The following is a 24,386-nucleotide window of genomic DNA, read 5'->3' as shown; positions in this document are numbered from 1 at the left end:
TTTATATTTAAATTTGAGACTACAGTAACTCAGGTTTTATAAATTGTTTGTAACGCTTTATAGACCGTTCCTCATGAATGGTATATTTTTTCGATTTCATAATGAAACTTTTAAATTGTTAAACAAAAACTATTTTAAAGGAAAACAGTTTATGACCGCCTTGGAAAACGACGACCACAAAATAATAATGATATAGATAATGACGGTTGTGTCATTATGAAGGGAGACTTATACGCTCACAAAAAGAAATTGTAAGTTGTTGTTTGTTTTTTTTAAACTTATTTTTCGTATAATTGAAATATTAAGTTTTTGTACTTTTTTATTATACGTAAACTCTTAAGACTAATAATAAAAATAACTAAAACATTTATCAAAATATAATATTGAATAAAAATTCAATTGTTTTGAGTACAAGGTTTTGGTTATGAGTACAAGGTTTTACTACCTTGTAAAACAAAACTTTAATGTATTAAATTTCACAGTGACCCGTTGAGCCGAAACAGAGGATCAATAATAAGAAAGTTTAAAATTGACAGGAGAGAAAATATCAAAATATCTCCTGCCGCAATCAAAAACAACTTCAACAACATCAATAAGTCAAAAGTTGATGTAGAAAACGCCTGGTACCAAATAAAAGTATTTCGAGGCGCAGATGAAGTTGAAACTCAATTGATTGAAAAAATGAGTAAAATTATTGATGCTCCCATAGAATACAGGCAGTATCACGTTTTCAACGGTGATGCTAGTTTCTATGTGCTTGGAAAAGGCAAAGCAGATGCGCTGTTGAGTTGCAACCGTCAACTTACCAGCAGTTTCGGTAATGATATGCTGAAAGTAGTTAGGTACACAGCAAAGTCTGATGTATACCGTGACGACCAACTAGAAAGCATTAAGCAGTGCATCAAAAGCCGGGTCTATTTAGAACAAGGCGTTCTTGACTTGAGCGGTCTCAGCTTTGACAAAACTCTGAAGAAGCAAGGTATCAGAATTAACCTGCATAGAAGCGAGTATTTTACAATTATTGTAAAAACATTAGATTCGCTGTTCAGAGGAAGTGATCAAAATAAAAGAATCACAACATTAAATTTAGAAAAAAATAACTTAAGTTATAAATCAATTGGCTTTCTCAAAAACAGCCTCATTGATATGTTTCCCAATATTAACCGTCTCTCAGTTTCTGAAAATCACATTAAAATCGTAAAAGATTTGAAAGCATTAAGAGATTGGAATTTAATTGAGCTTAAGTTATACGATAGCAGTCAAGATGCAACTGTAAATGATATAAGCAACTGGCGAAAACTCTTTCCAGACTTGATCAAACTTAACTGCAGAGATTATGAGCCTCCAGTTAAAATAGATGTTGCAGAGTATGAAATACCAAAAACTATGGGAAGCAACTTTATGCTGCTTTCTGATAGTGCAAAAGAAGTGTTCATCAATCATGTCAAAAACTTATTCAGTTGCCTTGACAAAGTAAAAACCTCAGATGATGCAAGCAACTTTTACTGTAAAGATTCACAGTTTAGCTTGACAATTTCTAGCAATGATAAAGATTCTACAATGAAAAAATACTTGGAAGTGTGCAAGGAGTGCACACCAAACAACCGACAGAAAGTCAGAGTCGGTTGTAATAAGTCCGATTCCAAAAAGTATAACTTTGGGAGAGAGGAAATTGTGAAAGCGTTGCGCAAGCTACCCTTATCAAAACACATCATGGACAGCTTTGTTTGTGATGTCACGTTCTGCTCTAGTGAGTTCATCAGTTACGTTATCAGCGGCACTTTTGAAGAAGCCGGTGGTAAAGTTCGCGCCTTCACCAGAAGCATATCCTGCGCAATTTCCGCTGAAATTAAATTTACAATACTGAGCGACATGCTCCATATCAGGAACCAATCGGTCGCCGAAAAGAAAGAAAACGCCGCCAAGGTGGCCGCAATCAACCAGTTGCCACGACCGCCGTGTGACGTGCGAACGGAGATGTTGAAAACTTTCATGAAAGACTCAGGAATGAACGAGAAATATTCGCACGAATGTCTGCACAACAACGGGTGGGATTATGATAAAGCCGGAAGAAATTTTATGGAACTGCACAAAAACAACCACATACCGCTTGAAGCATATCAATTCTAAAATACTGTTAACAAAATAAAAACAAAGAAGCTAAAACGAACTATCGATCTTAACTAAAAGCTTCTTTTCTTGTTATTTTTTCCCTTGATTTTAACAAATTTTTAATTGAGCTCTTTTATTTGTTGTTGTTTTCTTTTACAATTTTAATAAATTTTAATTAAAAAAAAATAAGTTTTTATATTATCAATAAGTATAAGCTAAAAAATGGTCTAAGTAAAATAAAAGTTTTCACTGATATATCCGCAGAAAAGAATGCGAAAACCTTTGATAGAAGAGTTTTTTATGCAAAGAAATTGATGTTTAGTATTAATTATCATAAAATAATATCTAATACAATAGAAATAAATTACAATAAATGAATTATTTTATATAAAAATAATACTTAGATTGCCTACTCCAAAACTATTTCATTTGCATTAAAACATCAAGGTCATATAATATAAAACATAAGGCTTTACTGTAACTCAATCATTTTAAATATCATACTTTCGTTTGGATACTTTCAGTTTATTATTATTATAGATAAATAGTTTAATTTAGACTACAGTCTAATATTTTAAGAAATAAAAGTGTTTGCACTGATAAATCCCATTGGTCATGTTTGAAAATAAACTGAACCGAGATTTGGCAAAATTTAGTTTTTTATTGAATATAAGACTGACATGTATAAAATTAAACAAAAACTAGAGGACGGCTTTCGATATTTGTGCAAAAGCTTATGCAAATTAGTTTTGTACTAGCTTAAATAGTTATATTTAGTTAGTTAAGTTTAGTATTCTGTCCTGGACATGACATTAAACTGTATCCTGGTGTATGACTCAATAACCGAAAGGTTTTTTCGTACATCAGGTCCTAGGACCAAATATTTGAGCGCTTTTTTTTTTCGTACGTTCAATATTGTTAATTGTATAAAAAATTGTTTGTTCAAGTTCTAAAGTTGACCATGTTTTTATTATACTTTAGTATCTAAAAATAAATAGATATGATTTGGCTAGTACAATAAAAAAATAGTTTTACCTTTGAAAAAAATAATACATGAAAATTTATAAAAACTTATTGTTTATTAAAAGTTAAGCAAAAAAAGTCAGAACGTTGCTAGAAGTTACTTGCATTATTTATTGTTTTAACCCTGAGTACTGGTGCCAGACAAAAAAATGGCCATATTCGAATACTGACGCAATTGCCACTAGTTGGCGCAGTTTTTGTATAAATAGTTGAACTTATCAAATTTTTTTCATTTGAGCTTAGCAGTCAAGAGAGCAACATGTAAGTTTTAGTTTGTACGGAAGCTTACGTAAATTAGTTTTTTACTAGCTGGAATAGTCTTAAAGTTTAATATTGTTATTTTATATGAAAAATTGTTTGTTCAAGTTCTAAAGTTGACCATGTTTTTATTATACTTTAGTATCTAAAAATAAATAGATATGATTTGGCTAGTACAATAACAAAATAGTTTTACCTTTGAAAAAAATAATACATGAAAGTTTATAAAAACTCATTGTTTATTAAAAGTTAAGCAAAAAAAGTCAGACAAGTTTAATTTTGTTAACAAACCAAGGCACTTTTTGTTTGTTTTTAGTTTACATTATGATTAGGTTAGAATTAAAGCTAGCTAAAAGTGTATTGTATTAAGTGATAGATATCACTTGATGACTTTGATAAAATAGTTAGAAAAAATATAATTATAATATAATGTAAGATTAATATGACAAAGTTGTTTATAAGTAAATATAAAAACCTATAGTTATTGAGACGACAGGTTTAAGAAAATTCTCGAGAAAGGACATTTAAGTTATAATTTAGTACTTATAACTAAATCATACTTGTAAATTAGTATTTTAGAGTAGTATTGCATCAGATATTCAGTCTAATTATAGCAGCACACCAAATAATAATTTATGTAAAATTTAGTTTGTGTTAAAAGCTTAAGTTAATTATGCTTCTTTTAACTTAAATAATTTTAAAGTTTGATGTTATAACTACAATTGTTTTAAAAATTATAAAACTATATTTGTTACTTATAGTTAGTATTGTGGGATTTAAAATATAACAAAGCAAGTTTCAAACTGAATTTACTCGTAATTTTAACAGTTTTTAACAGTTATTAACAGTTTATAATTACATTAACACAAATTAATTATGTAATTTTAAACTTTTGATCTTACTTAATTGATCTTACTTTTTATCTTACTCTGATAAAACCTAAAGCTACTTAATTGACGTTTATGATATAATTAGTTGCTAACAAAAGTAGTTGATAAGTATTAGCTGAAACATGTTTTACTTTTTTGCACAACAAAAATGGTTTTATGATACATGTCTCTAATTTTTATTTAATATATGTATTTTAGAAAAATGAATAGATGACTGTACTTAAACTAACTAGTGGCGTATTTTCAGAACAGCTTAGTAACATATAACGCAAATAAATAATGACAAATATGGAAGATTTACTGTCAAAAATGAAAAACATTACAGTTCAAAAGAAAAGTATTCAATTATATAAACCACCTAAAAGCAGAGGTAATGTTTACAGTGTTCTTATAAAATTATTAAGATGTTTTTTCTTACCGTTATTAAGTTATATAAGTTTTTAAGTTACCTAGGTAAATGTGTTTTTATAATATTTTTAGTCATGTAAATTAGCTAAACGTCGAAACAAACTATTTTTCAGAATCTCATAAAAAAAACAATGATCATGATGAAAGACTTAACATCTCATTACATCATGTTGATCACGGAGATTGTTACGAACCTAAGACATTAGAAAAATGTTCTATATCGTACAAAAGTGGTAGAAAACGTTACAAAAACAAAATGAAATGTTACAAAGTCAAGGGTCGTCTAGGAAAACAAAGGTTTTAATTAACAACTAGTTTAAATAGAATTAAGTTGAGTTATTTAAAAATGAAATTGAAAGTTGGTTATTTACAAAGTTAGCTTGAATACAAATATTGAATCGCAATGTTTTTAAATTATTTATTCAACAGTAGTTTGTTTTTCTCAATACTATACTTATGATATTCTATTTTATATTTAAATTTGAGACTACAGTAACTCAGGTTTTATAAATTGTTTGTAACGCTTTATAGACCGTTCCTCATGAATGGTATATTTTTTCGATTTCATAATGAAACTTTTAAATTGTTAAACAAAAACTATTTTAAAGGAAAACAGTTTATGACCGCCTTGGAAAACGACGACCACAAAATAATAATGATATAGATAATGACGGTTGTGTCATTATGAAGGGAGACTTATACGCTCACAAAAAGAAATTGTAAGTTGTTGTTTGTTTTTTTTAAACTTATTTTTCGTATAATTGAAATATTAAGTTTTTGTACTTTTTTATTATACGTAAACTCTTAAGACTAATAATAAAAATAACTAAAACATTTATCAAAATATAATATTGAATAAAAATTCAATTGTTTTGAGTACAAGGTTTTGGTTATGAGTACAAGGTTTTACTACCTTGTAAAACAAAACTTTAATGTATTAAATTTCACAGTGACCCGTTGAGCCGAAACAGAGGATCAATAATAAGAAAGTTTAAAATTGACAGGAGAGAAAATATCAAAATATCTCCTGCCGCAATCAAAAACAACTTCAACAACATCAATAAGTCAAAAGTTGATGTAGAAAACGCCTGGTACCAAATAAAAGTATTTCGAGGCGCAGATGAAGTTGAAACTCAATTGATTGAAAAAATGAGTAAAATTATTGATGCTCCCATAGAATACAGGCAGTATCACGTTTTCAACGGTGATGCTAGTTTCTATGTGCTTGGAAAAGGCAAAGCAGATGCGCTGTTGAGTTGCAACCGTCAACTTACCAGCAGTTTCGGTAATGATATGCTGAAAGTAGTTAGGTACACAGCAAAGTCTGATGTATACCGTGACGACCAACTAGAAAGCATTAAGCAGTGCATCAAAAGCCGGGTCTATTTAGAACAAGGCGTTCTTGACTTGAGCGGTCTCAGCTTTGACAAAACTCTGAAGAAGCAAGGTATCAGAATTAACCTGCATAGAAGCGAGTATTTTACAATTATTGTAAAAACATTAGATTCGCTGTTCAGAGGAAGTGATCAAAATAAAAGAATCACAACATTAAATTTAGAAAAAAATAACTTAAGTTATAAATCAATTGGCTTTCTCAAAAACAGCCTCATTGATATGTTTCCCAATATTAACCGTCTCTCAGTTTCTGAAAATCACATTAAAATCGTAAAAGATTTGAAAGCATTAAGAGATTGGAATTTAATTGAGCTTAAGTTATACGATAGCAGTCAAGATGCAACTGTAAATGATATAAGCAACTGGCGAAAACTCTTTCCAGACTTGATCAAACTTAACTGCAGAGATTATGAGCCTCCAGTTAAAATAGATGTTGCAGAGTATGAAATACCAAAAACTATGGGAAGCAACTTTATGCTGCTTTCTGATAGTGCAAAAGAAGTGTTCATCAATCATGTCAAAAACTTATTCAGTTGCCTTGACAAAGTAAAAACCTCAGATGATGCAAGCAACTTTTACTGTAAAGATTCACAGTTTAGCTTGACAATTTCTAGCAATGATAAAGATTCTACAATGAAAAAATACTTGGAAGTGTGCAAGGAGTGCACACCAAACAACCGACAGAAAGTCAGAGTCGGTTGTAATAAGTCCGATTCCAAAAAGTATAACTTTGGGAGAGAGGAAATTGTGAAAGCGTTGCGCAAGCTACCCTTATCAAAACACATCATGGACAGCTTTGTTTGTGATGTCACGTTCTGCTCTAGTGAGTTCATCAGTTACGTTATCAGCGGCACTTTTGAAGAAGCCGGTGGTAAAGTTCGCGCCTTCACCAGAAGCATATCCTGCGCAATTTCCGCTGAAATTAAATTTACAATACTGAGCGACATGCTCCATATCAGGAACCAATCGGTCGCCGAAAAGAAAGAAAACGCCGCCAAGGTGGCCGCAATCAACCAGTTGCCACGACCGCCGTGTGACGTGCGAACGGAGATGTTGAAAACTTTCATGAAAGACTCAGGAATGAACGAGAAATATTCGCACGAATGTCTGCACAACAACGGGTGGGATTATGATAAAGCCGGAAGAAATTTTATGGAACTGCACAAAAACAACCACATACCGCTTGAAGCATATCAATTCTAAAATACTGTTAACAAAATAAAAACAAAGAAGCTAAAACGAACTATCGATCTTAACTAAAAGCTTCTTTTCTTGTTATTTTTTCCCTTGATTTTAACAAATTTTTAATTGAGCTCTTTTATTTGTTGTTGTTTTCTTTTACAATTTTAATAAATTTTAATTAAAAAAAAATAAGTTTTTATATTATCAATAAGTATAAGCTAAAAAATGGTCTAAGTAAAATAAAAGTTTTCACTGATATATCCGCAGAAAAGAATGCGAAAACCTTTGATAGAAGAGTTTTTTATGCAAAGAAATTGATGTTTAGTATTAATTATCATAAAATAATATCTAATACAATAGAAATAAATTACAATAAATGAATTATTTTATATAAAAATAATACTTAGATTGCCTACTCCAAAACTATTTCATTTGCATTAAAACATCAAGGTCATATAATATAAAACATAAGGCTTTACTGTAACTCAATCATTTTAAATATCATACTTTCGTTTGGATACTTTCAGTTTATTATTATTATAGATAAATAGTTTAATTTAGACTACAGTCTAATATTTTAAGAAATAAAAGTGTTTGCACTGATAAATCCCATTGGTCATGTTTGAAAATAAACTGAACCGAGATTTGGCAAAATTTAGTTTTTTATTGAATATAAGACTGACATGTATAAAATTAAACAAAAACTAGAGGACGGCTTTCGATATTTGTGCAAAAGCTTATGCAAATTAGTTTTGTACTAGCTTAAATAGTTATATTTAGTTAGTTAAGTTTAGTATTCTGTCCTGGACATGACATTAAACTGTATCCTGGTGTATGACTCAATAACCGAAAGGTTTTTTCGTACATCAGGTCCTAGGACCAAATATTTGAGCGCTTTTTTTTTTCGTACGTTCAATATTGTTAATTGTATAAAAAATTGTTTGTTCAAGTTCTAAAGTTGACCATGTTTTTATTATACTTTAGTATCTAAAAATAAATAGATATGATTTGGCTAGTACAATAAAAAAATAGTTTTACCTTTGAAAAAAATAATACATGAAAATTTATAAAAACTTATTGTTTATTAAAAGTTAAGCAAAAAAAGTCAGAACGTTGCTAGAAGTTACTTGCATTATTTATTGTTTTAACCCTGAGTACTGGTGCCAGACAAAAAAATGGCCATATTCGAATACTGACGCAATTGCCACTAGTTGGCGCAGTTTTTGTATAAATAGTTGAACTTATCAAATTTTTTTCATTTGAGCTTAGCAGTCAAGAGAGCAACATGTAAGTTTTAGTTTGTACGGAAGCTTACGTAAATTAGTTTTTTACTAGCTGGAATAGTCTTAAAGTTTAATATTGTTATTTTATATGAAAAATTGTTTGTTCAAGTTCTAAAGTTGACCATGTTTTTATTATACTTTAGTATCTAAAAATAAATAGATATGATTTGGCTAGTACAATAACAAAATAGTTTTACCTTTGAAAAAAATAATACATGAAAGTTTATAAAAACTCATTGTTTATTAAAAGTTAAGCAAAAAAAGTCAGACAAGTTTAATTTTGTTAACAAACCAAGGCACTTTTTGTTTGTTTTTAGTTTACATTATGATTAGGTTAGAATTAAAGCTAGCTAAAAGTGTATTGTATTAAGTGATAGATATCACTTGATGACTTTGATAAAATAGTTAGAAAAAATATAATTATAATATAATGTAAGATTAATATGACAAAGTTGTTTATAAGTAAATATAAAAACCTATAGTTATTGAGACGACAGGTTTAAGAAAATTCTCGAGAAAGGACATTTAAGTTATAATTTAGTACTTATAACTAAATCATACTTGTAAATTAGTATTTTAGAGTAGTATTGCATCAGATATTCAGTCTAATTATAGCAGCACACCAAATAATAATTTATGTAAAATTTAGTTTGTGTTAAAAGCTTAAGTTAATTATGCTTCTTTTAACTTAAATAATTTTAAAGTTTGATGTTATAACTACAATTGTTTTAAAAATTATAAAACTATATTTGTTACTTATAGTTAGTATTGTGGGATTTAAAATATAACAAAGCAAGTTTCAAACTGAATTTACTCGTAATTTTAACAGTTTTTAACAGTTATTAACAGTTTATAATTACATTAACACAAATTAATTATGTAATTTTAAACTTTTGATCTTACTTAATTGATCTTACTTTTTATCTTACTCTGATAAAACCTAAAGCTACTTAATTGACGTTTATGATATAATTAGTTGCTAACAAAAGTAGTTGATAAGTATTAGCTGAAACATGTTTTACTTTTTTGCACAACAAAAATGGTTTTATGATACATGTCTCTAATTTTTATTTAATATATGTATTTTAGAAAAATGAATAGATGACTGTACTTAAACTAACTAGTGGCGTATTTTCAGAACAGCTTAGTAACATATAACGCAAATAAATAATGACAAATATGGAAGATTTACTGTCAAAAATGAAAAACATTACAGTTCAAAAGAAAAGTATTCAATTATATAAACCACCTAAAAGCAGAGGTAATGTTTACAGTGTTCTTATAAAATTATTAAGATGTTTTTTCTTACCGTTATTAAGTTATATAAGTTTTTAAGTTACCTAGGTAAATGTGTTTTTATAATATTTTTAGTCATGTAAATTAGCTAAACGTCGAAACAAACTATTTTTCAGAATCTCATAAAAAAAACAATGATCATGATGAAAGACTTAACATCTCATTACATCATGTTGATCACGGAGATTGTTACGAACCTAAGACATTAGAAAAATGTTCTATATCGTACAAAAGTGGTAGAAAACGTTACAAAAACAAAATGAAATGTTACAAAGTCAAGGGTCGTCTAGGAAAACAAAGGTTTTAATTAACAACTAGTTTAAATAGAATTAAGTTGAGTTATTTAAAAATGAAATTGAAAGTTGGTTATTTACAAAGTTAGCTTGAATACAAATATTGAATCGCAATGTTTTTAAATTATTTATTCAACAGTAGTTTGTTTTTCTCAATACTATACTTATGATATTCTATTTTATATTTAAATTTGAGACTACAGTAACACAGGTTTTATAAATTGTTTGTAACGCTTTATAGACCGTTCCTCATGAATGGTATATTTTTTCGATTTCATAATGAAACTTTTAAATTGTTAAACAAAAACTATTTTAAAGGAAAACAGTTTATGACCGCCTTGGAAAACGACGACCACAAAATAATAATGATATAGATAATGACGGTTGTGTCATTATGAAGGGAGACTTATACGCTCACAAAAAGAAATTGTAAGTTGTTGTTTGTTTTTTTTAAACTTATTTTTCGTATAATTGAAATATTAAGTTTTTGTACTTTTTTATTATACGTAAACTCTTAAGACTAATAATAAAAATAACTAAAACATTTATCAAAATATAATATTGAATAAAAATTCAATTGTTTTGAGTACAAGGTTTTGGTTATGAGTACAAGGTTTTACTACCTTGTAAAACAAAACTTTAATGTATTAAATTTCACAGTGACCCGTTGAGCCGAAACAGAGGATCAATAATAAGAAAGTTTAAAATTGACAGGAGAGAAAATATCAAAATATCTCCTGCCGCAATCAAAAACAACTTCAACAACATCAATAAGTCAAAAGTTGATGTAGAAAACGCCTGGTACCAAATAAAAGTATTTCGAGGCGCAGATGAAGTTGAAACTCAATTGATTGAAAAAATGAGTAAAATTATTGATGCTCCCATAGAATACAGGCAGTATCACGTTTTCAACGGTGATGCTAGTTTCTATGTGCTTGGAAAAGGCAAAGCAGATGCGCTGTTGAGTTGCAACCGTCAAATTACCAGCAGTTTCGGTAATGATATGCTGAAAGTAGTTAGGTACACAGCAAAGTCTGATGTATACCGTGACGACCAACTAGAAAGCATTAAGCAGTGCATCAAAAGCCGGGTCTATTTAGAACAAGGCGTTCTTGACTTGAGCGGTCTCAGCTTTGACAAAACTCTGAAGAAGCAAGGTATCAGAATTAACCTGCATAGAAGCGAGTATTTTACAATTATTGTAAAAACATTAGATTCGCTGTTCAGAGGAAGTGATCAAAATAAAAGAATCACAACATTAAATTTAGAAAAAAATAACTTAAGTTATAAATCAATTGGCTTTCTCAAAAACAGCCTCATTGATATGTTTCCCAATATTAACCGTCTCTCAGTTTCTGAAAATCACATTAAAATCGTAAAAGATTTGAAAGCATTAAGAGATTGGAATTTAATTGAGCTTAAGTTATACGATAGCAGTCAAGATGCAACTGTAAATGATATAAGCAACTGGCGAAAACTCTTTCCAGACTTGATCAAACTTAACTGCAGAGATTATGAGCCTCCAGTTAAAATAGATGTTGCAGAGTATGAAATACCAAAAACTATGGGAAGCAACTTTATGCTGCTTTCTGATAGTGCAAAAGAAGTGTTCATCAATCATGTCAAAAACTTATTCAGTTGCCTTGACAAAGTAAAAACCTCAGATGATGCAAGCAACTTTTACTGTAAAGATTCACAGTTTAGCTTGACAATTTCTAGCAATGATAAAGATTCTACAATGAAAAAATACTTGGAAGTGTGCAAGGAGTGCACACCAAACAACCGACAGAAAGTCAGAGTCGGTTGTAATAAGTCCGATTCCAAAAAGTATAACTTTGGGAGAGAGGAAATTGTGAAAGCGTTGCGCAAGCTACCCTTATCAAAACACATCATGGACAGCTTTGTTTGTGATGTCACGTTCTGCTCTAGTGAGTTCATCAGTTACGTTATCAGCGGCACTTTTGAAGAAGCCGGTGGTAAAGTTCGCGCCTTCACCAGAAGCATATCCTGCGCAATTTCCGCTGAAATTAAATTTACAATACTGAGCGACATGCTCCATATCAGGAACCAATCGGTCGCCGAAAAGAAAGAAAACGCCGCCAAGGTGGCCGCAATCAACCAGTTGCCACGACCGCCGTGTGACGTGCGAACGGAGATGTTGAAAACTTTCATGAAAGACTCAGGAATGAACGAGAAATATTCGCACGAATGTCTGCACAACAACGGGTGGGATTATGATAAAGCCGGAAGAAATTTTATGGAACTGCACAAAAACAACCACATACCGCTTGAAGCATATCAATTCTAAAATACTGTTAACAAAATAAAAACAAAGAAGCTAAAACGAACTATCGATCTTAACTAAAAGCTTCTTTTCTTGTTATTTTTTCCCTTGATTTTAACAAATTTTTAATTGAGCTCTTTTATTTGTTGTTGTTTTCTTTTACAATTTTAATAAATTTTAATTAAAAAAAAATAAGTTTTTATATTATCAATAAGTATAAGCTAAAAAATGGTCTAAGTAAAATAAAAGTTTTCACTGATATATCCGCAGAAAAGAATGCGAAAACCTTTGATAGAAGAGTTTTTTATGCAAAGAAATTGATGTTTAGTATTAATTATCATAAAATAATATCTAATACAATAGAAATAAATTACAATAAATGAATTATTTTATATAAAAATAATACTTAGATTGCCTACTCCAAAACTATTTCATTTGCATTAAAACATCAAGGTCATATAATATAAAACATAAGGCTTTACTGTAACTCAATCATTTTAAATATCATACTTTCGTTTGGATACTTTCAGTTTATTATTATTATAGATAAATAGTTTAATTTAGACTACAGTCTAATATTTTAAGAAATAAAAGTGTTTGCACTGATAAATCCCATTGGTCATGTTTGAAAATAAACTGAACCGAGATTTGGCAAAATTTAGTTTTTTATTGAATATAAGACTGACATGTATAAAATTAAACAAAAACTAGAGGACGGCTTTCGATATTTGTGCAAAAGCTTATGCAAATTAGTTTTGTACTAGCTTAAATAGTTATATTTAGTTAGTTAAGTTTAGTATTCTGTCCTGGACATGACATTAAACTGTATCCTGGTGTATGACTCAATAACCGAAAGGTTTTTTCGTACATCAGGTCCTAGGACCAAATATTTGAGCGCTTTTTTTTTTCGTACGTTCAATATTGTTAATTGTATAAAAAATTGTTTGTTCAAGTTCTAAAGTTGACCATGTTTTTATTATACTTTAGTATCTAAAAATAAATAGATATGATTTGGCTAGTACAATAAAAAAATAGTTTTACCTTTGAAAAAAATAATACATGAAAATTTATAAAAACTTATTGTTTATTAAAAGTTAAGCAAAAAAAGTCAGAACGTTGCTAGAAGTTACTTGCATTATTTATTGTTTTAACCCTGAGTACTGGTGCCAGACAAAAAAATGGCCATATTCGAATACTGACGCAATTGCCACTAGTTGGCGCAGTTTTTGTATAAATAGTTGAACTTATCAAATTTTTTTCATTTGAGCTTAGCAGTCAAGAGAGCAACATGTAAGTTTTAGTTTGTACGGAAGCTTACGTAAATTAGTTTTTTACTAGCTGGAATAGTCTTAAAGTTTAATATTGTTATTTTATATGAAAAATTGTTTGTTCAAGTTCTAAAGTTGACCATGTTTTTATTATACTTTAGTATCTAAAAATAAATAGATATGATTTGGCTAGTACAATAACAAAATAGTTTTACCTTTGAAAAAAATAATACATGAAAGTTTATAAAAACTCATTGTTTATTAAAAGTTAAGCAAAAAAAGTCAGACAAGTTTAATTTTGTTAACAAACCAAGGCACTTTTTGTTTGTTTTTAGTTTACATTATGATTAGGTTAGAATTAAAGCTAGCTAAAAGTGTATTGTATTAAGTGATAGATATCACTTGATGACTTTGATAAAATAGTTAGAAAAAATATAATTATAATATAATGTAAGATTAATATGACAAAGTTGTTTATAAGTAAATATAAAAACCTATAGTTATTGAGACGACAGGTTTAAGAAAATTCTCGAGAAAGGACATTTAAGTTATAATTTAGTACTTATAACTAAATCATACTTGTAAATTAGTATTTTAGAGTAGTATTGCATCAGATATTCAGTCTAATTATAGCAGCACACCAAATAATAATTTATGTAAAATTTAGTTTGTGTTAAAAGCTTAAGTTAATTATGCTTCTTTTAACTTAAATAATTTTAAAGTTTGATGTTATAACTACAATTGTTTTAAAAATTATAAAACTATATTTGTTACTTATAGTTAGTATTGTGGGATTTAAAATATAACAAAGCAAGTTTCAAACTGAATTTACTCGTAATTTTAACAGTTTTTAACAGTTATTAACAGTTTATAATTACATTAACACAAATTAATTATGTAATTTTAAACTTTTGATCTTACTTAATTGATCTTACTTTTTATCTTACTCTGATAAAACCTAAAGCTACTTAATTGACGTTTATGATATAATTAGTTGCTAACAAAAGTAGTTGATAAGTATTAGCTGAAACATGTTTTACTTTTTTGCACAACAAAAATGGTTTTATGATACATGTCTCTAATTTTTATTTAATATATGTATTTTAGAAAAATGAATAGATGACTGTACTTAAACTAACTAGTGGCGTATTTTCAGAACAGCTTAGTAACATATAACGCAAATAAATAATGACAAATATGGAAGATTTACTGTCAAAAATGAAAAACATTACAGTTCAAAAGAAAAGTATTCAATTATATAAACCACCTAAAAGCAGAGGTAATGTTTACAGTGTTCTTATAAAATTATTAAGATGTTTTTTCTTACCGTTATTAAGTTATATAAGTTTTTAAGTTACCTAGGTAAATGTGTTTTTATAATATTTTTAGTCATGTAAATTAGCTAAACGTCGAAACAAACTATTTTTCAGAATCTCATAAAAAAAACAATGATCATGATGAAAGACTTAACATCTCATTACATCATGTTGATCACGGAGATTGTTACGAACCTAAGACATTAGAAAAATGTTCTATATCGTACAAAAGTGGTAGAAAACGTTACAAAAACAAAATGAAATGTTACAAAGTCAAGGGTCGTCTAGGAAAACAAAGGTTTTAATTAACAACTAGTTTAAATAGAATTAAGTTGAGTTATTTAAAAATGAAATTGAAAGTTGGTTATTTACAAAGTTAGCTTGAATACAAATATTGAATCGCAATGTTTTTAAATTATTTATTCAACAGTAGTTTGTTTTTCTCAATACTATACTTATGATATTCTATTTTATATTTAAATTTGAGACTACAGTAACTCAGGTTTTATAAATTGTTTGTAACGCTTTATAGACCGTTCCTCATGAATGGTATATTTTTTCGATTTCATAATGAAACTTTTAAATTGTTAAACAAAAACTATTTTAAAGGAAAACAGTTTATGACCGCCTTGGAAAACGACGACCACAAAATAATAATGATATAGATAATGACGGTTGTGTCATTATGAAGGGAGACTTATACGCTCACAAAAAGAAATTGTAAGTTGTTGTTTGTTTTTTTTAAACTTATTTTTCGTATAATTGAAATATTAAGTTTTTGTACTTTTTTATTATACGTAAACTCTTAAGACTAATAATAAAAATAACTAAAACATTTATCAAAATATAATATTGAATAAAAATTCAATTGTTTTGAGTACAAGGTTTTGGTTATGAGTACAAGGTTTTACTACCTTGTAAAACAAAACTTTAATGTATTAAATTTCACAGTGACCCGTTGAGCCGAAACAGAGGATCAATAATAAGAAAGTTTAAAATTGACAGGAGAGAAAATATCAAAATATCTCCTGCCGCAATCAAAAACAACTTCAACAACATCAATAAGTCAAAAGTTGATGTAGAAAACGCCTGGTACCAAATAAAATTATTTCGAGGCGCAGATGAAGTTGAAACTCAATTGATTGAAAAAATGAGTAAAATTATTGATGCTCCCATAGAATACAGGCAGTATCACGTTTTCAACGGTGATGCTAGTTTCTATGTGCTTGGAAAAGGCAAAGCAGATGCGCTGTTGAGTTGCAACCGTCAACTTACCAGCAGTTTCGGTAATGATATGCTGAAAGTAGTTAGGTACACAGCAAAGTCTGATGTATACCGTGACGACCAACTAGAAAGCATTAAGCAGTGCATCAAAAGCCGGGTCTATTTAGAACAAGGCGTTCTTGACTTGAGCGGTCTCAGCTTTGACAAAACTCTGAAGAAGCAAGGTATCAGAATTAACCTGCATAGAAGCGAGTATTTTACAATTATTGTAAAAACATTAGATTCGCTGTTCAGAGGAAGTGATCAAAATAAAAGAATCACAACATTAAATTTAGAAAAAAATAACTTAAGTTATAAATCAATTGGCTTTCTCAAAAACAGCCTCATTGATATGTTTCCCAATATTAACCGTCTCTCAGTTTCTGAAAATCACATTAAAATCGTAAAAGATTTGAAAGCATTAAGAGATTGGAATTTAATTGAGCTTAAGTTATACGATAGCAGTCAAGATGCAACTGTAAATGATATAAGCAACTGGCGAAAACTCTTTCCAGACTTGATCAAACTTAACTGCAGAGATTATGAGCCTCCAGTTAAAATAGATGTTGCAGAGTATGAAATACCAAAAACTATGGGAAGCAACTTTATGCTGCTTTCTGATAGTGCAAAAGAAGTGTTCATCAATCATGTCAAAAACTTATTCAGTTGCCTTGACAAAGTAAAAACCTCAGATGATGCAAGCAACTTTTACTGTAAAGATTCACAGTTTAGCTTGACAATTTCTAGCAATGATAAAGATTCTACAATGAAAAAATACTTGGAAGTGTGCAAGGAGTGCACACCAAACAACCGACAGAAAGTCAGAGTCGGTTGTAATAAGTCCGATTCCAAAAAGTATAACTTTGGGAGAGAGGAAATTGTGAAAGCGTTGCGCAAGCTACCCTTATCAAAACACATCATGGACAGCTTTGTTTGTGATGTCACGTTCTGCTCTAGTGAGTTCATCAGTTACGTTATCAGCGGCACTTTTGAAGAAGCCGGTGGTAAAGTTCGCGCCTTCACCAGAAGCATATCCTGCGCAATTTCCGCTGAAATTAAATTTACAATACTGAGCGACATGCTCCATATCAGGAACCAATCGGTCGCCGAAAAGAAAGAAAACGCCGCCAAGGTGGCCGCAATCAACCAGTTGCCACGACCGCCGTGTGACGTGCGAACGGAGATGTTGAAAACTTTCATGAAAGACTCAGGAATGAACGAGAAATATTCGCACGAATGTCTGCACAACAACGGGTGGGATTATGATAAAGCCGGAAGAAATTTTATGGAACTGCACAAAAACAACCACATACCGCTTGAAGCATATCAATTCTAAAATACTGTTAACAAAATAAAAACAAAGAAGCTAAAACGAACTATCGATCTTAACTAAAAGCTTCTTTTCTTGTTATTTTTTCCCTTGATTTTAACAAATTTTTAATTGAGCTCTTTTATTTGTTGTTGTTTTCTTTTACAATTTTAATAAATTTTAATTAAAAAAAAATAAGTTTTTATATTATCAATAAGTATAAGCTAAAAAATGGTCTAAGTAAAATAAAAGTTTTCACTGATATATCCGCAGAAAAGAATGCGAAAACCTTTGATAGAAGAGTTTTTTATGCAAAGAAATTGATGTTTAGTATTAATTATCATAAAATAATATCTAATACAATAGAAATAAATTACAATAAATGAATTATTTTATATAAAAATAATACTTAGATTGCCTACTCCAAAACTATTTCATTTGCATTAAAACATCAAGGTCATATAATATAAAACATAAGGCTTTACTGTAACTCAATCATTTTAAATATCATACTTTCGTTTGGATACTTTCAGTTTATTATTATTATAGATAAATAGTTTAATTTAGACTACAGTCTAATATTTTAAGAAATAAAAGTGTTTGCACTGATAAATCCCATTGGTCATGTTTGAAAATAAACTGAACCGAGATTTGGCAAAATTTAGTTTTTTATTGAATATAAGACTGACATGTATAAAATTAAACAAAAACTAGAGGACGGCTTTCGATATTTGTGCAAAAGCTTATGCAAATTAGTTTTGTACTAGCTTAAATAGTTATATTTAGTTAGTTAAGTTTAGTATTCTGTCCTGGACATGACATTAAACTGTATCCTGGTGTATGACTCAATAACCGAAAGGTTTTTTCGTACATCAGGTCCTAGGACCAAATATTTGAGCGCTTTTTTTTTTCGTACGTTCAATATTGTTAATTGTATAAAAAATTGTTTGTTCAAGTTCTAAAGTTGACCATGTTTTTATTATACTTTAGTATCTAAAAATAAATAGATATGATTTGGCTAGTACAATAAAAAAATAGTTTTACCTTTGAAAAAAATAATACATGAAAATTTATAAAAACTTATTGTTTATTAAAAGTTAAGCAAAAAAAGTCAGAACGTTGCTAGAAGTTACTTGCATTATTTATTGTTTTAACCCTGAGTACTGGTGCCAGACAAAAAAATGGCCATATTCGAATACTGACGCAATTGCCACTAGTTGGCGCAGTTTTTGTATAAATAGTTGAACTTATCAAATTTTTTTCATTTGAGCTTAGCAGTCAAGAGAGCAACATGTAAGTTTTAGTTTGTACGGAAGCTTACGTAAATTAGTTTTTTACTAGCTGGAATAGTCTTAAAGTTTAATATTGTTATTTTATATGAAAAATTGTTTGTTCAAGTTCTAAAGTTGACCATGTTTTTATTATACTTTAGTATCTAAAAATAAATAGATATGATTTGGCTAGTACAATAACAAAATAGTTTTACCTTTGAAAAAAATAATACATGAAAGTTTATAAAAACTCATTGTTTATTAAAAGTTAAGCAAAAAAAGTCAGACAAGTTTAATTTTGTTAACAAACCAAGGCACTTTTTGTTTGTTTTTAGTTTACATTATGATTAGGTTAGAATTAAAGCTAGCTAAAAGTGTATTGTATTAAGTGATAGATATCACTTGATGACTTTGATAAAATAGTTAGAAAAAATATAATTATAATATAATGTAAGATTAATATGACAAAGTTGTTTATAAGTAAATATAAAAACCTATAGTTATTGAGACGACAGGTTTAAGAAAATTCTCGAGAAAGGACATTTAAGTTATAATTTAGTACTTATAACTAAATCATACTTGTAAATTAGTATTTTAGAGTAGTATTGCATCAGATATTCAGTCTAATTATAGCAGCACACCAAATAATAATTTATGTAAAATTTAGTTTGTGTTAAAAGCTTAAGTTAATTATGCTTCTTTTAACTTAAATAATTTTAAAGTTTGATGTTATAACTACAATTGTTTTAAAAATTATAAAACTATATTTGTTACTTATAGTTAGTATTGTGGGATTTAAAATATAACAAAGCAAGTTTCAAACTGAATTTACTCGTAATTTTAACAGTTTTTAACAGTTATTAACAGTTTATAATTACATTAACACAAATTAATTATGTAATTTTAAACTTTTGATCTTACTTAATTGATCTTACTTTTTATCTTACTCTGATAAAACCTAAAGCTACTTAATTGACGTTTATGATATAATTAGTTGCTAACAAAAGTAGTTGATAAGTATTAGCTGAAACATGTTTTACTTTTTTGCACAACAAAAATGGTTTTATGATACATGTCTCTAATTTTTATTTAATATATGTATTTTAGAAAAATGAATAGATGACTGTACTTAAACTAACTAGTGGCGTATTTTCAGAACAGCTTAGTAACATATAACGCAAATAAATAATGACAAATATGGAAGATTTACTGTCAAAAATGAAAAACATTACAGTTCAAAAGAAAAGTATTCAATTATATAAACCACCTAAAAGCAGAGGTAATGTTTACAGTGTTCTTATAAAATTATTAAGATGTTTTTTCTTACCGTTATTAAGTTATATAAGTTTTTAAGTTACCTAGGTAAATGTGTTTTTATAATATTTTTAGTCATGTAAATTAGCTAAACGTCGAAACAAACTATTTTTCAGAATCTCATAAAAAAAACAATGATCATGATGAAAGACTTAACATCTCATTACATCATGTTGATCACGGAGATTGTTACGAACCTAAGACATTAGAAAAATGTTCTATATCGTACAAAAGTGGTAGAAAACGTTACAAAAACAAAATGAAATGTTACAAAGTCAAGGGTCGTCTAGGAAAACAAAGGTTTTAATTAACAACTAGTTTAAATAGAATTAAGTTGAGTTATTTAAAAATGAAATTGAAAGTTGGTTATTTACAAAGTTAGCTTGAATACAAATATTGAATCGCAATGTTTTTAAATTATTTATTCAACAGTAGTTTGTTTTTCTCAATACTATACTTATGATATTCTATTTTATATTTAAATTTGAGACTACAGTAACTCAGGTTTTATAAATTGTTTGTAACGCTTTATAGACCGTTCCTCATGAATGGTATATTTTTTCGATTTCATAATGAAACTTTTAAATTGTTAAACAAAAACTATTTTAAAGGAAAACAGTTTATGACCGCCTTGGAAAACGACGACCACAAAATAATAATGATATAGATAATGACGGTTGTGTCATTATGAAGGGAGACTTATACGCTCACAAAAAGAAATTGTAAGTTGTTGTTTGTTTTTTTTAAACTTATTTTTCGTATAATTGAAATATTAAGTTTTTGTACTTTTTTATTATACGTAAACTCTTAAGACTAATAATAAAAATAACTAAAACATTTATCAAAATATAATATTGAATAAAAATTCAATTGTTTTGAGTACAAGGTTTTGGTTATGAGTACAAGGTTTTACTACCTTGTAAAACAAAACTTTAATGTATTAAATTTCACAGTGACCCGTTGAGCCGAAACAGAGGATCAATAATAAGAAAGTTTAAAATTGACAGGAGAGAAAATATCAAAATATCTCCTGCCGCAATCAAAAACAACTTCAACAACATCAATAAGTCAAAAGTTGATGTAGAAAACGCCTGGTACCAAATAAAATTATTTCGAGGCGCAGATGAAGTTGAAACTCAATTGATTGAAAAAATGAGTAAAATTATTGATGCTCCCATAGAATACAGGCAGTATCACGTTTTCAACGGTGATGCTAGTTTCTATGTGCTTGGAAAAGGCAAAGCAGATGCGCTGTTGAGTTGCAACCGTCAACTTACCAGCAGTTTCGGTAATGATATGCTGAAAGTAGTTAGGTACACAGCAAAGTCTGATGTATACCGTGACGACCAACTAGAAAGCATTAAGCAGTGCATCAAAAGCCGGGTCTATTTAGAACAAGGCGTTCTTGACTTGAGCGGTCTCAGCTTTGACAAAACTCTGAAGAAGCAAGGTATCAGAATTAACCTGCATAGAAGCGAGTATTTTACAATTATTGTAAAAACATTAGATTCGCTGTTCAGAGGAAGTGATCAAAATAAAAGAATCACAACATTAAATTTAGAAAAAAATAACTTAAGTTATAAATCAATTGGCTTTCTCAAAAACAGCCTCATTGATATGTTTCCCAATATTAACCGTCTCTCAGTTTCTGAAAATCACATTAAAATCGTAAAAGATTTGAAAGCATTAAGAGATTGGAATTTAATTGAGCTTAAGTTATACGATAGCAGTCAAGATGCAACTGTAAATGATATAAGCAACTGGCGAAAACTCTTTCCAGACTTGATCAAACTTAACTGCAGAGATTATGAGCCTCCAGTTAAAATAGATGTTGCAGAGTATGAAATACCAAAAACTATGGGAAGCAACTTTATGCTGCTTTCTGATAGTGCAAAAGAAGTGTTCATCAATCATGTCAAAAACTTATTCAGTTGCCTTGACAAAGTAAAAACCTCAGATGATGCAAGCAACTTTTACTGTAAAGATTCACAGTTTAGCTTGACAATTTCTAGCAATGATAAAGATTCTACAATGAAAAAATACTTGGAAGTGTGCAAGGAGTGCACACCAAACAACCGACAGAAAGTCAGAGTCGGTTGTAATAAGTCCGATTCCAAAAAGTATAACTTTGGGAGAGAGGAAATTGTGAAAGCGTTGCGCAAGCTACCCTTATCAAAACACATCATGGACAGCTTTGTTTGTGATGTCACGTTCTGCTCTAGTGAGTTCATCAGTTACGTTATCAGCGGCACTTTTGAAGAAGCCGGTGGTAAAGTTCGCGCCTTCACCAGAAGCATATCCTGCGCAATTTCCGCTGAAATTAAATTTACAATACTGAGCGACATGCTCCATATCAGGAACCAATCGGTCGCCGAAAAGAAAGAAAACGCCGCCAAGGTGGCCGCAATCAACCAGTTGCCACGACCGCCGTGTGACGTGCGAACGGAGATGTTGAAAACTTTCATGAAAGACTCAGGAATGAACGAGAAATATTCGCACGAATGTCTGCACAACAACGGGTGGGATTATGATAAAGCCGGAAGAAATTTTATGGAACTGCACAAAAACAACCACATACCGCTTGAAGCATATCAATTCTAAAATACTGTTAACAAAATAAAAACAAAGAAGCTAAAACGAACTATCGATCTTAACTAAAAGCTTCTTTTCTTGTTATTTTTTCCCTTGATTTTAACAAATTTTTAATTGAGCTCTTTTATTTGTTGTTGTTTTCTTTTACAATTTTAATAAATTTTAATTAAAAAAAAATAAGTTTTTATATTATCAATAAGTATAAGCTAAAAAATGGTCTAAGTAAAATAAAAGTTTTCACTGATATATCCGCAGAAAAGAATGCGAAAACCTTTGATAGAAGAGTTTTTTATGCAAAGAAATTGATGTTTAGTATTAATTATCATAAAATAATATCTAATACAATAGAAATAAATTACAATAAATGAATTATTTTATATAAAAATAATACTTAGATTGCCTACTCCAAAACTATTTCATTTGCATTAAAACATCAAGGTCATATAATATAAAACATAAGGCTTTACTGTAACTCAATCATTTTAAATATCATACTTTCGTTTGGATACTTTCAGTTTATTATTATTATAGATAAATAGTTTAATTTAGACTACAGTCTAATATTTTAAGAAATAAAAGTGTTTGCACTGATAAATCCCATTGGTCATGTTTGAAAATAAACTGAACCGAGATTTGGCAAAATTTAGTTTTTTATTGAATATAAGACTGACATGTATAAAATTAAACAAAAACTAGAGGACGGCTTTCGATATTTGTGCAAAAGCTTATGCAAATTAGTTTTGTACTAGCTTAAATAGTTATATTTAGTTAGTTAAGTTTAGTATTCTGTCCTGGACATGACATTAAACTGTATCCTGGTGTATGACTCAATAACCGAAAGGTTTTTTCGTACATCAGGTCCTAGGACCAAATATTTGAGCGCTTTTTTTTTTCGTACGTTCAATATTGTTAATTGTATAAAAAATTGTTTGTTCAAGTTCTAAAGTTGACCATGTTTTTATTATACTTTAGTATCTAAAAATAAATAGATATGATTTGGCTAGTACAATAAAAAAATAGTTTTACCTTTGAAAAAAATAATACATGAAAATTTATAAAAACTTATTGTTTATTAAAAGTTAAGCAAAAAAAGTCAGAACGTTGCTAGAAGTTACTTGCATTATTTATTGTTTTAACCCTGAGTACTGGTGCCAGACAAAAAAATGGCCATATTCGAATACTGACGCAATTGCCACTAGTTGGCGCAGTTTTTGTATAAATAGTTGAACTTATCAAATTTTTTTCATTTGAGCTTAGCAGTCAAGAGAGCAACATGTAAGTTTTAGTTTGTACGGAAGCTTACGTAAATTAGTTTTTTACTAGCTGGAATAGTCTTAAAGTTTAATATTGTTATTTTATATGAAAAATTGTTTGTTCAAGTTCTAAAGTTGACCATGTTTTTATTATACTTTAGTATCTAAAAATAAATAGATATGATTTGGCTAGTACAATAACAAAATAGTTTTACCTTTGAAAAAAATAATACATGAAAGTTTATAAAAACTCATTGTTTATTAAAAGTTAAGCAAAAAAAGTCAGACAAGTTTAATTTTGTTAACAAACCAAGGCACTTTTTGTTTGTTTTTAGTTTACATTATGATTAGGTTAGAATTAAAGCTAGCTAAAAGT

General features: G+C 29.0%; 5 protein-coding genes across 5 annotated transcripts; all 5 read left to right on the top strand.

Annotated features, from left to right (window-relative positions):
• Nucleotides 1–216: 216 nt before the first annotated feature.
• LOC145842250 (nuclear RNA export factor 1-like) lies at nucleotides 217–2,130 on the top strand. The gene is made up of 3 exons (XM_082949669.1): nucleotides 217–251; nucleotides 537–1,007; nucleotides 1,137–2,130. Exons 1-3 carry the CDS (start codon nucleotides 217–219, stop codon nucleotides 2,128–2,130), a joined length of 1,500 nt encoding a protein of 499 aa, XP_082805795.1.
• A 3,245-nt stretch (nucleotides 2,131–5,375) lies between these two features.
• Nucleotides 5,376–7,289, top strand: LOC145842249 (nuclear RNA export factor 1-like). Its single transcript, XM_082949668.1, has 3 exons — nucleotides 5,376–5,410; nucleotides 5,696–6,166; nucleotides 6,296–7,289. Exons 1-3 carry the CDS (start codon nucleotides 5,376–5,378, stop codon nucleotides 7,287–7,289), a joined length of 1,500 nt encoding a protein of 499 aa, XP_082805794.1.
• A 3,245-nt stretch (nucleotides 7,290–10,534) lies between these two features.
• On the top strand, nucleotides 10,535–12,448 carry LOC145842248 (nuclear RNA export factor 1-like). Its single transcript, XM_082949667.1, has 3 exons — nucleotides 10,535–10,569; nucleotides 10,855–11,325; nucleotides 11,455–12,448. The coding sequence occupies exons 1-3, from the start codon at nucleotides 10,535–10,537 to the stop codon at nucleotides 12,446–12,448; spliced, it is 1,500 nt and encodes a 499-aa protein (XP_082805793.1).
• Nucleotides 12,449–15,693: 3,245 nt separating this feature from the next.
• On the top strand, nucleotides 15,694–17,607 carry LOC145842246 (nuclear RNA export factor 1-like). Its single transcript, XM_082949666.1, has 3 exons — nucleotides 15,694–15,728; nucleotides 16,014–16,484; nucleotides 16,614–17,607. The coding sequence occupies exons 1-3, from the start codon at nucleotides 15,694–15,696 to the stop codon at nucleotides 17,605–17,607; spliced, it is 1,500 nt and encodes a 499-aa protein (XP_082805792.1).
• Nucleotides 17,608–20,852: 3,245 nt separating this feature from the next.
• LOC145842245 (nuclear RNA export factor 1-like) lies at nucleotides 20,853–22,766 on the top strand. Its single transcript, XM_082949665.1, has 3 exons — nucleotides 20,853–20,887; nucleotides 21,173–21,643; nucleotides 21,773–22,766. Exons 1-3 carry the CDS (start codon nucleotides 20,853–20,855, stop codon nucleotides 22,764–22,766), a joined length of 1,500 nt encoding a protein of 499 aa, XP_082805791.1.
• Nucleotides 22,767–24,386: the final 1,620 nt, after the last annotated feature.

The sequence above is a fragment of the Thalia democratica genome, chromosome 8, assembly GCF_965202585.1.
Source record: "Thalia democratica chromosome 8, ktThaDemo2.hap1.1, whole genome shotgun sequence".
Classification (NCBI taxonomy): Eukaryota; Metazoa; Chordata; class Thaliacea; order Salpida; family Salpidae; genus Thalia; species Thalia democratica.
The sequence above is the reverse complement of the archived record's forward strand: the minus strand, read 5'-3'. Positions and strand labels throughout refer to the sequence as shown.

Bases quoted from the DNA above. Each gene is read 5' to 3' on its own strand.
- LOC145842250 (XM_082949669.1), top strand. From the start codon at position 217: ATGAAGGGAGACTTATACGCTCACAAAAAGAAATT. The intron at 252-536 runs GTAAGTTGTTGT...TAAAATTGACAG, and splicing joins TACGCTCACAAAAAGAAATT to GAGAGAAAATATCAAAATAT. The intron at 1,008-1,136 runs GTATTTTACAAT...TCTCAAAAACAG, and splicing joins ATTAACCTGCATAGAAGCGA to CCTCATTGATATGTTTCCCA.
- LOC145842249 (XM_082949668.1), top strand. From the start codon at position 5,376: ATGAAGGGAGACTTATACGCTCACAAAAAGAAATT. The intron at 5,411-5,695 runs GTAAGTTGTTGT...TAAAATTGACAG, and splicing joins TACGCTCACAAAAAGAAATT to GAGAGAAAATATCAAAATAT. The intron at 6,167-6,295 runs GTATTTTACAAT...TCTCAAAAACAG, and splicing joins ATTAACCTGCATAGAAGCGA to CCTCATTGATATGTTTCCCA.
- LOC145842248 (XM_082949667.1), top strand. From the start codon at position 10,535: ATGAAGGGAGACTTATACGCTCACAAAAAGAAATT. The intron at 10,570-10,854 runs GTAAGTTGTTGT...TAAAATTGACAG, and splicing joins TACGCTCACAAAAAGAAATT to GAGAGAAAATATCAAAATAT. The intron at 11,326-11,454 runs GTATTTTACAAT...TCTCAAAAACAG, and splicing joins ATTAACCTGCATAGAAGCGA to CCTCATTGATATGTTTCCCA.
- LOC145842246 (XM_082949666.1), top strand. From the start codon at position 15,694: ATGAAGGGAGACTTATACGCTCACAAAAAGAAATT. The intron at 15,729-16,013 runs GTAAGTTGTTGT...TAAAATTGACAG, and splicing joins TACGCTCACAAAAAGAAATT to GAGAGAAAATATCAAAATAT. The intron at 16,485-16,613 runs GTATTTTACAAT...TCTCAAAAACAG, and splicing joins ATTAACCTGCATAGAAGCGA to CCTCATTGATATGTTTCCCA.
- LOC145842245 (XM_082949665.1), top strand. From the start codon at position 20,853: ATGAAGGGAGACTTATACGCTCACAAAAAGAAATT. The intron at 20,888-21,172 runs GTAAGTTGTTGT...TAAAATTGACAG, and splicing joins TACGCTCACAAAAAGAAATT to GAGAGAAAATATCAAAATAT. The intron at 21,644-21,772 runs GTATTTTACAAT...TCTCAAAAACAG, and splicing joins ATTAACCTGCATAGAAGCGA to CCTCATTGATATGTTTCCCA.